The 13,670-nt window shown below is 42.1% G+C and overlaps 1 protein-coding gene across 5 annotated transcripts in view; it reads left to right on the top strand.

The window, feature by feature from the left end:
- The window catches only part of PANK1 (pantothenate kinase 1), a 55,515-nt gene that overhangs the window by 35,579 nt on the left and 6,266 nt on the right, over positions 1-13,670 (top strand). For all 5 annotated transcript variants that reach the window (XM_045854329.1, XM_045854330.1, XM_045854331.1 and 2 more), the window contains 3 exons: positions 5,882-6,135; positions 10,961-11,137; positions 11,626-11,749. In XM_045854329.1, coding sequence (XP_045710285.1) covers positions 5,882-6,135; positions 10,961-11,137; positions 11,626-11,749 — 555 coding nt within the window. The remainder of the gene's footprint in view (positions 1-5,881; positions 6,136-10,960; positions 11,138-11,625; positions 11,750-13,670) is intronic.

Here is a 13,670-nt window from a genome sequence, read left to right as displayed (position 1 = left end):
AGCCTTTGCTTCCTCAGGCAGGCTGTTGGAGCCTAATGAATAGACTGGAGCAGGGATCCAGTTTGAAGTACAGTCACGTTTGCTTAATGATGGGGACACATTCTGAGAAATGCATCATTAGGCGATCTCACTGTTATGCAAAAACATCATAGAAGGCACTTAACACACATCTATGCAGTGTAGCCTACCACTGTATGGTCTAAGAGCCCATTGCTTCTGGGCCACAAGCCTGTTTAGCATGTTGCTGTATAAAACAACATGAGATTAAATTAAGCACAAGAGAAAATGATACAATCTTGAGATGTGGTAAGTACCAGATGTGTGAGGCTGCTGCTGGCATAACATGGCATACTGTTTTATAGCAAACTTACTATTTTTATAAGTAGAAAGCATGTACTTTAAAATAGCATAAGAGTAGTAAATACATAAACCAGGAACACAGTCATTTTTATCATTATGAAGTATTATGTACTGTCCATAATTGTATGTTATACTTCTGTATAACTGGCAGCACAGTAGGTTTTCCTACAGAAGCAGCAGCACCACAAAGATGTGAGTAGTGTGTCGCACTAGCACATTACCACGGCTATGGTGTCACTAGGCAATAGGAAATTTTCAGCTCCATTATAATCATATGGGACCACCATCATTTGGCCCCTCACTGACCGAAGTGTTATGTGCCACATGACTGTGTTAGCCAAACAGCCTGGCCAGGCGGAACCTTCGCCTTTAAAAGAAAGTGCGTGGCTGCCTTCTGTTTCCACACTCAGTCTTGGCCAAAGTGAAGGCAGAATTGAAGAAGACCGATCTCTTCCTGTAGCCTTTTGTCTGTGCACTACATGATGTGCCCTTACCCTTCCAAGGTTTTTTAAGGAAGAATAGGTTTTATCATCTTCTTTCCTAAGCATTCATTTCCTCACTCAGCAAGTACTTACTGTGCTGTCATGGGCCAAGTACTGCAAACAACAAAACAAAGCCTCTGCTCTCCTTAAAGTTATATTCTAGTGCAGGGAAATGATCAGTCACCAAGTAAGCTAGTGAATAGAATAAAGCAAAGGGCAGTAAGTGGAGAGACAGGCAAGGCAAGGGGGGAAGGGAGTGCTGGGATGGTCTTTGTGTGATGAGCTCATGTCGCAGCAGCAGGGGCGGGAAGAAGTAATAAAACAACCAGGCCAACATCTGGGGAAGAGCATTTCAGGTAGAGAGAACAGTAAGAGTCCCTTAGGTATGCTAAATCCAAGTTCTCCTTTCCAGAATAGGAAATTGAAGGTGCTTACTGAGCTGTAAAGGATCAGTGTATACTACTGTATATATTAGACAGTCTGACAAACAAAATAGCATATTTGTAAAGTCCTATCATTGTTACTGTATAAAATCTCTGTTTTTGGTATAATACAACTTTGTAGGTACGTGTTTGAAAAATCTGAGTAATTAGGACTAACTAAAGATGTTTAGCAGACCCTGAACAATTAGCAATTATGTCTAATGACTGTGTCCTTTTCAAATATAGTAAATGTGCTTGAACTTAACTATTCTTCATCCAGTTTAGAAGGTACAAGAAAGAGCTATAAACCATGAGATGAACATGAAATTAGATCCCAGTGTGGCATACTTTTGGTTGAACAAAGCTGCATTTCTTTCTTCCTTTTTCTTTCCTGCTCCCCGCCCCCCCCCCCTTCCTCCCTCCCACTTTCTCTTCTTCCCTCTCTTCTAAGATTTTGGGATCACTATCACAAAAATTTCCAACTGATGAAAGTTAGGCTTCAAAATTGATAAGGAACTGGTAAGCCAATGAGGAACGCCAGCACTCAGAGTGATCCTCCAGGGGGAGGCCCGATGGGCTGTGCACCCAGACACTCAACACTGTATGTGTTTCAGTTACTTTTTGTTCCTCCCCACTGCCGGGACTGAAGAGCCTACCAGAGCACTTTACGTACCAAACCTAATATTTTCACCCACAACTACACTCTCTGACTTCCATAAAAGTATTCTTTAGGAGGCACAGTATTCTAACAACAGCAACATTATAGAAAAAAATTATCTTTTTTGTCCACCTAGCTCTTCATTAGAACACACAGCTTTCCTTGTGAGGTTTTTTTTCAGTCCAAAACGAACATGAATTTGAAATTAGAAGTTATTCTTTTAATTACTTAAAAAAAAAACCTGCCCTCTGAACAAACAGGATATAACAACAATCTTATTTGTTAGACGTGAGATTTAGGGAAGACAAAAAGATTTTCTGATTGTTTCATCACATATTTTTTTTAAGATGTGAAGACTTAAGAATTGCCCTTTCTTGAGGGAACAATCTAAAAAAAGTTAATGGTGAAAAATCGTCTGGAGGGAGTAGGGTAATTGTGGATATGTGACATTCTAAATCTAAGTCGGCCATCCAAGAATATTTTTAGCTTAGTTTCTGCTATTAGTCTGCGGACTGATTTGTGATAGTGCAGAGCGTAAGGTTTGGTAGACAGGGTCATTTTCCACTTCGTTCTTGCCTTATACTCTTGACCACTCGTGTGTGGCCCCTTTTATATAACTGTATGTGTGAGGGGGAAGAAGCCATCTGTGGGGATCTGTTGTATTTCCCACTCATAAAACATGTTTGAAATTCATCTCTCAGGTCTCCTCTGTGCAGAGAAATATCCTTGAGTGTAATTTGTAATTCAGAGGTAATGATTTTATATGCAAATTATTCTTGGTTAAGATAACTTTTCTGCTATTTCCAATGATTTATGGAGCCAGTGTCAGCAAAAGCACCTCGGGAAGTATAAGGTGTCATACAGATGTGTATTTTATCATTTCTGAAATACAATTTGGAGACTCACTTCTCAGCTCCAGGAGACTGAGAAAACTGGTTAGGGGTAGATCCATAGAATACCCCATGTGGAGTATGGGAGTATGGAACCTCTGGGGGTGGTTTTTAGGAGATTCATTTATTTATGTAGCTACTTAGTTATTTTTGACAGACTGAGTTGGAGCTCATAAAGTGAGCCCTTTCCAGTTGTATACTGACCAAGCTTTGTGTTTGGGATCCATATTTGTTCTAATTTTACCATGCAGGGAATCACTGATAACAAAGAAAACTCAGCCCAGAGCAAATGTTTCTCTGTAGCTGGGATCTCGACATGCCATTCTAGGCTTTCCCCAAAGTTGGTTCAGTTGACTAATGACCTGCAAAGTCCGAACAGTAATTCCATCTTGTTCTGCATTTTAGATGGTGTGTATAAAAGTCCAAGTAATGACAGGACTCATTGCTTACAGGGGGAAACCCATCCTTTTGCCCGATGGTAAAGACCTCTGAGGGAGGTCTCTAAGGGTCTCAGAGAAAGTGACTCATAGTTTTGTTTCCCAGGTTTGGTATGACAGCCTTAGGCTTCAGAAATCTTCATCCCTCAGTAAAATGTGTAGAAAAGATGTTTGTTTGTTGCTAGTGCTTTCTTTGAAAATGATTTTGCGGGGAAAGGTGAGATAGCAATGTTTCCTTTGCTTAATTTGCTGTAAGAGGCTTTTCTTTCCCCCGGCATAGTTTCAGGATGTCCAGCAGGACAGGCTATGTCTCTGTCCATGTTTGTGATGTTATCTCTGGACATGGCTATCGATATTGTTGACTGATCTCAGAGTAATTATTAAACAGGTTAACCTATGATTGCAAGACTGGCTGATGAAATTGCTACCTTTCAGTTTGGGGTGATCCAAGAGGTGATAACTTTACTGTTTCAGTTTAATAAGTGTTGAGCAATCATTGTGGACAGGCCTTTGAACATGGTGCTTAGGGGCACTCAACCAGAAAACAAGCCAGAAAGTGACTGGTGCTCTAAGTATAACACAAAGGATGCTGAGGAAGCCAGGACTAAGAAAGGAGCATTTGTACTTTAGTCTTTTAGGTCTCCAGATAATTTTATACTTCTAGCATTACTCCCTTAAAATGTATATAGTTACATGCATCTCACACTGAAGTTTCACTTGTAAAAAATGAAATGTTTAGAATTACTTATGGGGTGCATTTAATTTCTAACCAGTTGTTGTTTAGAATGATGGTTTCTGTGTACCAAGAAAAGGTCTACTACCTTGTTGGTAACCTGTTCTAATTCTGTTCTGCAGGGGTAACTTGAGTGGGAAGTTCAGATCAGTGACACAAAGTCAAAAGTTTTTCTTCTAGCTGTTAACTTTTATGACAAAGATGATGCCCCTTTTGGCAAAATATCTGACTGTATAAGTGGTTTCCAGATCTCAGAGTAGTATCTATTGTGAATGAAGACAAGAGAGGAATAGCACATCTCTGGGAGATATTTGCAGGTTGTATCACGTAGGGAAAGTTATTTAAGCTCTATGAGCCTTAGCCATAGAATGAGGATGATAGTACCTACTTACAGGGTTTTTGTGAGAGTTAAATGATCTAATACAAGGCCTGGCATGTAGTGAACAATAAATACCAGTTATTATTTTTTACAGAGATTTTTAAAAAATTTAAGTTAGATATTATAAATTATCTTTTTTCATTGACTGATTATATTATGTTGGTGATTGCTAGATTTTTTTTTTTTTTTTTTTTGTCCATGGAAAATGAGCATCACCCAGACGTTTGGACCAGCAGTAATGCCATTTTTGAGGATCATGAGTTAGACTTCTGAGGATGCCAAGTGGCCACTCACTTCTAAGGCTAGCCTGTAGCCAACTCACTCCCTTTTATCTTTTCCCCTCTGTACCTAGGAGGATAGGAGTTTTGTGCCATTAGAATATGAAAGGACACTTCGAGGCCACCCTAGCTATTAATAAAAGAGCCAACATTTGTTGAGTCATTTGTACATGCCAGGCCCTGTGTAAGCATTTCACATATGCTGCTATTATTATGTAATTTTCACAATAACATTAGGCAGTGGATATTATTATACCCATTTTATGGATGAGGAAACTGAGGCTTGAGAAGTTAAATAACAAGCCCCACATCCCTTAGTTACATAAGTATTGGAGCCAGATTTCAAAGTCAAGTCTGTGTAACTCCAAAGCCCAGGCCTGGGAAAAGGAGAGTTGGACTTTGTGGGCTAAGGAGATTGTCCTCCACTCCCAGGCTCAATGTGCCACCCTCGGGACCTCATGTCCTGCCAAGGAATATAGGATTCCAGCTGCTTTCAGAACATTCTCACTCTCCTCACCCTGTGGGAAGCCCCTATCTCAGTGGTATGCTGTGTTTCCTGTGGCTGCTGTAATACATTACCACTAACTTAGTGTCTTAAAACAACAGAAATTTATTCATTTGTAGCTCTGGAGGATGGAAAACCAAACTCAAGGGGTTGGCAAGACCACATTTGCTTCAGAGGCTGCTGGGCAGATTCCATTCCTGGCCTCTTTCAGCTTCTGGTGGCTATTGGCGTTCGTTGGTCTGCGGTGCAGCCCTCCATTCTCTGCCTTCACCCTCTTGTGGCCTTCTCCACTGTGTCCATCAGGTCTTTCCTGTGTGTCTCATAAAGAAGCTTGTTATTGGAACCTCAACAGATAATCCAGGGTGTTCTCTTCATCTCAGCATCCTTAGCATAATGACGTGTGCAAAGACCCTTTTACCAGATAAAGTAGCATTCACAGATTCTGAAAATTAGGACATGGACATTATCTTTCAGGTGCTACCCTTCAGCCCACTACACATACTAGTGAGATGCTTTTCCAGCAGCCAGACAAGCTACCGTCCTCTAGCTTGCACTGTGGGCAGACAGGATGTCCGGTGTCTAGCCAAGGCTAATTACCAACAAGATTTTTATGCCTTGGTGTTTCAGGGTGTTTCTATACTTTTCATGTTAATAACACACTTTTGGTCCAGCTAGAAGTCTCTGGCACTCCCCCTGAGCTCGGGGCAGCCTTTCTCACAGGGTTTGTTCTCTTGCAGATTGCGGACCTGCAGCTCCATAAACTGGACGAACTGGATTGTCTGATTCAGGGCCTGCTCTACGTCGACTCTGTTGGCTTCAACGGCAAGCCAGAATGTTACTATTTTGAAAATCCCACAAATCCCGAATTGTGTCAAAAAAAGCCGTACTGCCTTGATAACCCGTACCCTATGCTGCTGGTGAACATGGGCTCAGGTGTCAGCATCCTAGCCGTGTACTCCAAGGACAACTATAAAAGAGTTACAGGGACCAGGTAAACATGGTTTTCACTAGGAGAGCCTTTTTATTAAGCCCAGGTCTCTTCCTTGAAGGCCAGTTTATAAAAATGTTATTTATATTGAATACATTTTTAAAAGAAAGCTCTTACCCTCTACCAACCAAAAATGATTTATTAGATATGTTATGAGGGTGATGTATTTAAAGGTTAATAAAACAGTCCTTACTCTCTTGGAAACTGATCAGGTTGAGGGGTGAAGGGTCGTACACACCAGAAGTATTCCCCAAATGCAGTACATATTAAGTCCTTATGAATGGCAGGGACAATCAGCCCAGTAGAGTCTGGATGGAGAACACAGGGAAAGGACAGGGGGCTTCTAAAGAATCCATCTTTTGGAGCCACCTTGGCGCCTAGCTCCAGATGAATTGCTTGGGATAATACATCATTCCAATCAGTCAAACAAACTGGGTTTATAAGGAATGCTTGTTACCCTCAGATAAATGCTCCAGCTGAAAAGTGGAGTAGTTGGCGTATCTTGCAGGGAATTTTGGACTGTAACGGACAGGAAAACAGTCCTGTTGCCACAGTTGAGTAGAGTGCCTTGTTTTTCAGCGCAGACACACCCAAGGGCAGGTGGGCTCAGCTTCCTCTTCATGGGGATTCAACATGGGAAAAGGATCTGGGCTCAGAAATCTAAGAAATCCTGGTAGAAACAAAATTAAACAGGTTTTTCTTGCTTCTAAGAGAACAGTTTGGTTTGAATGTTTCTCCAGCTTATTGGACCACCCAACCCATTTGGAATGCCATGTGGAATGTGGTTTGGGATGTGGTATTGAAACCATTGTTTTTGATAGATGACAATATCACGTAAATTCTCTGGGCCTCAGTATCCTCATTTGTGTCATGAATGGGGTTGTTTCTTAGTTTCTCCGGGCTTTCAAGTACCGAAATCTTGCAGTACATTCACCCATTAGGGTGGCAGTATTGCTTTCTGCTCTATTTCCATGAGTCGTGATGGGTCTCTATAAATCTATGGTTCGTTCACTGCTGGGGAAAGAAAGTTCTTTCCCCAGGGGATTTTGGCATTTTCTAGAGACATTTTTTAGTTATCGCACCTGGAGGTGGGATGCAACTCGCAGCTCAAAGCTAGAGGTTAGGGAGCCCCACCCCCCACAACTTAAAAAATACTAAGCCCTAAATGTCAACAGTACTGGTGTAGAGAAACCCTGGCTTACACACACACACACACACACACACACACCCCTCCCCCCCCTTCTGATTGAATCCTGTTTGTGTCCATAGGTTGGGTATGTAAGTTGATTGCCACTGGGCATGCATTTGCTCACTGAGAACACAGAGCTAAGCCCACTTGCCCACACAAGAATCACAACTGACCCCCATGGCCTCATTAGGACTGTCAGGTGCATTAGAGACAAATGAACATTTCAGTGGAGCTGGTTTTACCTTAGAGAGTGACCTTTTCGTAGAGGTACAATTTTAATTGGCAGAGCTAATCCCAATGTAACAACAAACTGAACATTTTCCACAATTAGAGATATTTATAATTTTAAATAAATTGTTCTTAAATTCATGAATTACAACACAAGTAAAATTCCTCAAACTTGGAGCTCCCAGGGATTTGGAAGCTGCTAAGCTTCCAAAATAGCTGCTTCCTGAATAGCTACCAAGGAACTAATTGTGGTGTTTGGCTTATATTCCACGTGCAATAATGCCTATAAATTTTAGTTACTGGCTAATGCCCACTAATTACCAGGGCTTTGTGATCATCAACAGACCCATCTTGATGTCCAAGCTTAGCTACAAGCTCCCTGTAACCAGTCGTTTTGGAAGCGTGATACAGGAAACTGAATGTGAATAAAGAGCCTGTTCAGGGGCTGCCACCGGCAGGGGAGGGGAATGAGACATCAGTTCTGGACCCCAGATCATCCTCACTCCACTGGAGTTGTCCTACCAAAGTTGCTTTCGGATCCACGTCAGAAAACCACTGACGTAAACGGTTAGGGTCAGCACTGTGCATCAGTGTGTGGAACACACTCGGGGAATCACTGGTGTAAGCACAGGGTTTAAGCTTTTAAGTTCTGCCACTATTGTGAAATCATAGCTTAACTCCAGGTTGTTATGGTTTTATACCCTCTTTTCTCATTAAATGTTTTTATTTTAAGAAGCCACGTCATTGCAGAGTATAGGTTTCTTTTAAACGTGATTTCTAATGCTTTGCTTCAGTCTTACGTGTAATTTTATTACATCCCAGATTGGGTAGCAACGTTTTCTTTTCTATTGACACAACTTCAGTTTTACTACAGGAGTCAATGGAAAAAACAGGACTTTACAACTGATGTTAAAATGTGTAGTCTGTTAAAAAAAGGAATGTAGAATATTTTGAAACTTTGGGAGAGTTGCAATAAGCATTGTTTGGGAATCTATTTTAAGAACACAAGCAGTCAGTAATTGAAGCTTTCTTCTAGTTCTCCTCCAAATCCCTCACTATAAGCTTGTCGGGTTTAAAAAAAAAATGATCACACTTAGTAGCTATTTCTAGCAGTATGCTGAGGGTGTGGCTGTGTGTCTGCTAAAACAATCAGATGTGTCTGATCATGAGCAAGAGAATCACTTGATTAAATAATCAAGTTAGCAGGCTGGGGATATCAATAAAGTGCTCTTCTGCGACTGCGCATTCTTTCCTCTTCTCTGCAGGTGCCAGCTGTGCAAATGCATGCTTGCTTTCCCCATCTGGCTCCGAGTCTTTGTCTGGAGTCACCTGTCATTTCCCAGTCATGCAAAGCACTTGTTCTTTCTCACTCATACCAACACATCAGTTGATGAGTTGCCTTCTTTCTAAGTCAGCCAATATCTTCAGTTGCCTATGTTTGGAGTAGGTTGTTAAATGCCTTGATTAATACCAATGTCTGATGTTCAGAGAAAGGTTGTATTGATGAAAGATAAAGCTAGAAAAAGGAGCAAAAACTGAGAATATACGCTAAGAGAAAACAAGGCAAATCCAACTGGCAGGCACACAAAAGTGTCCCCATTAAAACACAGTAGCTTTATAGGGTAGACGGAAACTGACAACATAGCATAGCCCACCATGTTAGAAGTCAGTGAAGACAAGACTTTCTTAGGGGAAATCCACAGTTTCTACTGTGACTGTGTTGTGAAGGCAGCAGTGACCATGGAGCTCTTCATGTCCTCATGGTACGGCACCTCCAGCTCGGATAGCTGCTACTGGAGGTGCCTAGCTTCAAAGTTTTTGTGAGAACCCTTAATTTTCACCAAGTATGTATTTTCGTAAGAATCGTTAGTTAAGAAGTATTACCTACAGTTTTGCTTTAGATGTGATTTAAAGGACAACGTGCCTATCTACAATCCTGGTACCTTCCTGTTAGTGGTTTTGGACAGTAAATACACTTTACCCTAAATTTTCTTTTCTCAAATTTAAGTTAAAAATCACCTTAATGTCAACCTGCATTTTTCTCTTAGAGTTAGAAGCCAGGATCCAAACACATCAGGGGTTCTTAGGGCTGACAGCTCTTGGAGTTTCAGAACAAATTGATGTGAGCAATTTGCTCTTCACATTTACCATTTGTTGTGGTGAATGGAGAGTAAAACCCACGGTAACGCCAGTGCTTCTTGTCCTGCCTGGAGCTCCCTGCTCAGAGCTTTACTCCAGATCCGCTTTTCTTTCCCTGAGGTAATCCTCAACTACCATAGTCGGTTTTGATTAAAGAGACTTTGGGTTAGGGGAACTCCCCCACCCCAAAACAATCAAAAGCGGTTTTTTTTAAGATTTTATTTATTTTTAGAGAGAGGGGAAGGGAGGGAGAAAAACACTGATGTATACATTGATTGCCCCTCAAGGGCCCTCAACTGGGGTCCTGGCCCGCAACCCGGGCATGTGCCCTCACTGGGAATTGAACCGGCAGCCCTTTGGTTCAAAGGTTGGCACTGAAGCCACTGAGCCACATCAGCCAGGGCAACGATTGAAAGCTTTTGAAACAGTTTAACCTTGGAGCCATTTTATGGCCATTGTTACTGTTTTTGACTCTTGGTGATAAGTAAAATATTAATAATTTTTCCAGAGTCTACTAGAAAAAAGCACAATATGAGACCCATCAGTGGCTTCCTTTCAGAAATTTCCAGGGAGGTTGAATGAGGTTATCTCAGCTAAAGTGAGGTCAGGTGAAAGGCACAGCTCCTGAGCCAGCTATTCCTGACTCAGTCCTAGGCCAGTTTTGTCATCAGGGTGGTTCCGTAGACGTGACCGTGCTTCAGGTCCACACAGCTGCTGCTTCTAAGTATTTGTGCTCCTGCTACATACAGGGAGGGGCAAGTGGAGGTTTACAGTTGTTCACATGGCAAGTAACGCAATAATTAATAAATAATGAGAATAAACTCTGTTTCATATACTCCCAACTCTAAACCTACTTTTGCCCAATCCTGTATATATATTAAATATATAATAGTCATTTCTCTGATTATTTGCTGCTTTCAGACCCCCTAAATAAGAGCGATCATGATTTGGCCTCATTTCATAGGCAGGGAGACTGAATGGATCCCTTAGGTTAGTGGCTAAGTTGAAGGTCTCACAACAGAAATCAGTGAGAATCTCTCTGGTTTTGCTCTTAAATTCAGGGGCAAGTTTTCCTTGATGTTTCTTTTTAGTCTCTGCCCTCTTTTGTATCCAATCTACCCTAAAGCTCTTTTGTACCCTAGCACTTGAATTCAAGTGCCTCTTGGTTTTTCCTGATTTCATTTACCTATATTAGTAGTCTTGATGTCACTGGGGACTTGGATGGGCATATCTTTAAGTAAAATTTAAAAATAAACCTTGTTGTTCCTTCAGTCTTGGAGGTGGAACATTCCTAGGCCTATGTTGCTTGCTGACTGGTTGTGAGACCTTTGAAGAAGCTCTGGAAATGGCAGCTAAAGGCGACAGCACCAATGTTGATAAGCTGGTGAAGGACATTTACGGAGGAGACTATGAACGATTTGGCCTTCAAGGATCTGCTGTAGCATCAAGGTAGAGACTAAGTAGCTAGGAACAGTAGAGATTCAACACAAGGCAACCACTCCACCCTGGCTATTCATTTAGTTATTTTTAAAGATCTTAACCCACCAGGTGCAACTATCTGTGGGATTGGAGTTCTGATTTGATCTCCTGCCCTTTATGAAGCACTGAGATGTTTAGCTCTTGATGCTTGTGCTTAAAATAGGGCAGCTTTGAAAGAAGGTTCTGGAAAACTGCAAAAGTTTCCTGTTTCATTCTTGTCCAGATATCTAGAGGCATTAAAAAAATTTCCCCATTAATAGCCATGCTATTTTGTTCCTATTAAGAAAAGAGCAGCCAACCATTCATACTGTAATCCTGTCTGCTTGTAAACCATGGCAGCGAAGTCAGGTCATGTGAGGTGGAACAGTTACTCATACAGCTTTCCACAGCTTGGTGGTGGAAGTGTGGGGCCTGCCTGAGGATGAGTTTGAACATTCTCGCTAATATTTCCAACATAGCTTTGGCAACATGATGAGTAAGGAAAAGCGAGAGTCCATCAGCAAGGAAGACCTCGCCCGAGCCACACTGGTCACCATCACCAACAACATTGGTTCCATTGCTCGGATGTGTGCGTTGAATGAGGTAAGGCCTTAACCCAGGGAAAGCCACGTCATTCCTGTTCATCACCTCTGGAAGTTAACTGTTGACCCTTATAAAACTACCACCCTTGGGAAACCTGCCCTTTGTTGCAGTCACACCTTGTAGAACTGGAAGGGTGTGTGGTGGGGGAGGAGGAAAAATACGTATTTTAAGTAGGCACTGGATAATAACGGATGGAACCACCCAACCACGGAAGAAACACGGTAAAACAACAGCCCATGGCTTAGCTTCTCTAACCGCCGTTATTACCACGTACCTCCTGAAGTGTGAAGAAAGGAAAGCTTCGTGCACCCTTGCAAATATTTGTGTGTGAAGCATTCCTCTTGCAATATTTGATATTCTCTCTGCTTTCAGCTTCTTTACAGTGTTGCCTTGTGGCATGGAGTTCAAGCAGCATTGTACAGGGCTATCAAAGCACAGAGAGCTTGCTACAGCTAAGGCCACCAGAGCCCCAGGCACAGGAAGAGGTAGAGCTGGTCACAGACAAAGCTTTGGGAACGTGGTTGAAATACCGTAAATTTCCTCTGGGAAAAGAAAAGGGATCCCTTTCCTGAGATACAAACCATGTGAAGTGGACCGGCTCTCACTGAGCAGTGTTAGGAAGACAAGAAAGGGGAGTTGGGCATGCAACAAGTGATGGGGGTTGGGGGGGGTTAAAGAATCATGGCATCAGTTATTTAATTTTTATCAGAAATATTACATACACACAGAAGAGTGCCCAGACTGTAAGCATGCAGCCTGAGGAGTTCTCACACTCACACCTGTTTAGCCACCACTCAGATCAAGACATAGAACATTACAGGTACTGCAGAAACCCCTCTAAGTCCTGCCTCCTTGAACGGTGGAGTGTCAAACTAGGTGTGAGGCAGTCTTGGTGACAAGTGGGTGCAGCCCTGCCTTTGAGCTCTGAGGTTTTACGAGACACACCCTCCTTACTGAATAGAACGTGTCGCTGGTCCCTTTGGTCAGGGCTCTACTCTTTGTAAGTCCCCATTTCAGATGGAGATTAAATGTGAAGCTGACACTCAGATGAAAGAATGTATTCCAGAGACATACCCTTTCAAAGTCCACTTCAGTCATGGGATTCACTGGAACAAGAGAATTTATTTTTTTGACATTAATCTTTAAACAGAGTTTTTCCAAGCAAACACACAAGCCCTAAGACTAATATGCGTGTAGGTGGCTGTGCTCACAGACTCTCAAAGGTCAGTTCAATGGGAACTGAGCAATAGATGCCCTTTCCCCTGCTTTCCACAGAGCATGAGTAAGCCAGCCGGTTTGTTTTCACAGGTATCACAAGCACTCGAGGGGGAGGACAAATGATTTTATTTTTAACTTTTGATTTCAAGTTCAATACCATTTATTTTATAACCTTAGCAAAAGTGTTTGTTGGAAAGTGTTCTGCAATCGTTTAAGTAACTATTTTAGAGATTTCTGTGGAGTTGAGTGAATGGGAGGAATCACTGATCGCCTCAGGCAAAAGCCCTGTTAGCCAGCGCCCTGCCGGGGGCAGGCTCCCCGCGGACACACGGGGACTGGCAGCACCCTGTGTTCCCGACACCCGTGATGCAAGTCCTTCAGGCACGGCTTTGCTCCCCGGAGTCACTGACGGGAGAATCTTTGGTTTCAACCACGTGCACTAAATATAAAATATTTTTGCTGTGCTTATCAGAACGTTATGAAATCCTTCTCCATCAACTACAAATGTTTATTCATACTATTGAAGAGAGAATAATGCAAATACATAATACACAGTTCTGAAGACACCGGATAGGTACAGGGAAGTGAGACTCCATGTCCACAGCTGGCACTCAATGTTGACCTCACTAGAGGCAGCCATTGTTTTTAGTTTTTTTGTTTTTACTCTGTATTGTATGCACTATAGGAAAAACATCCTTTCAAA

The sequence above is a fragment of the Phyllostomus hastatus genome, unplaced genomic scaffold (assembly GCF_019186645.2).
Source record: "Phyllostomus hastatus isolate PE091 unplaced genomic scaffold, TTU_PhHast_1.1 phas_scaffold_1066, whole genome shotgun sequence".
NCBI classification, from domain to species: domain Eukaryota; kingdom Metazoa; phylum Chordata; class Mammalia; order Chiroptera; family Phyllostomidae; genus Phyllostomus; species Phyllostomus hastatus.
Note: the sequence above shows the minus strand (reverse complement) of the source record. Positions and strands in the feature narration are given on the sequence as shown.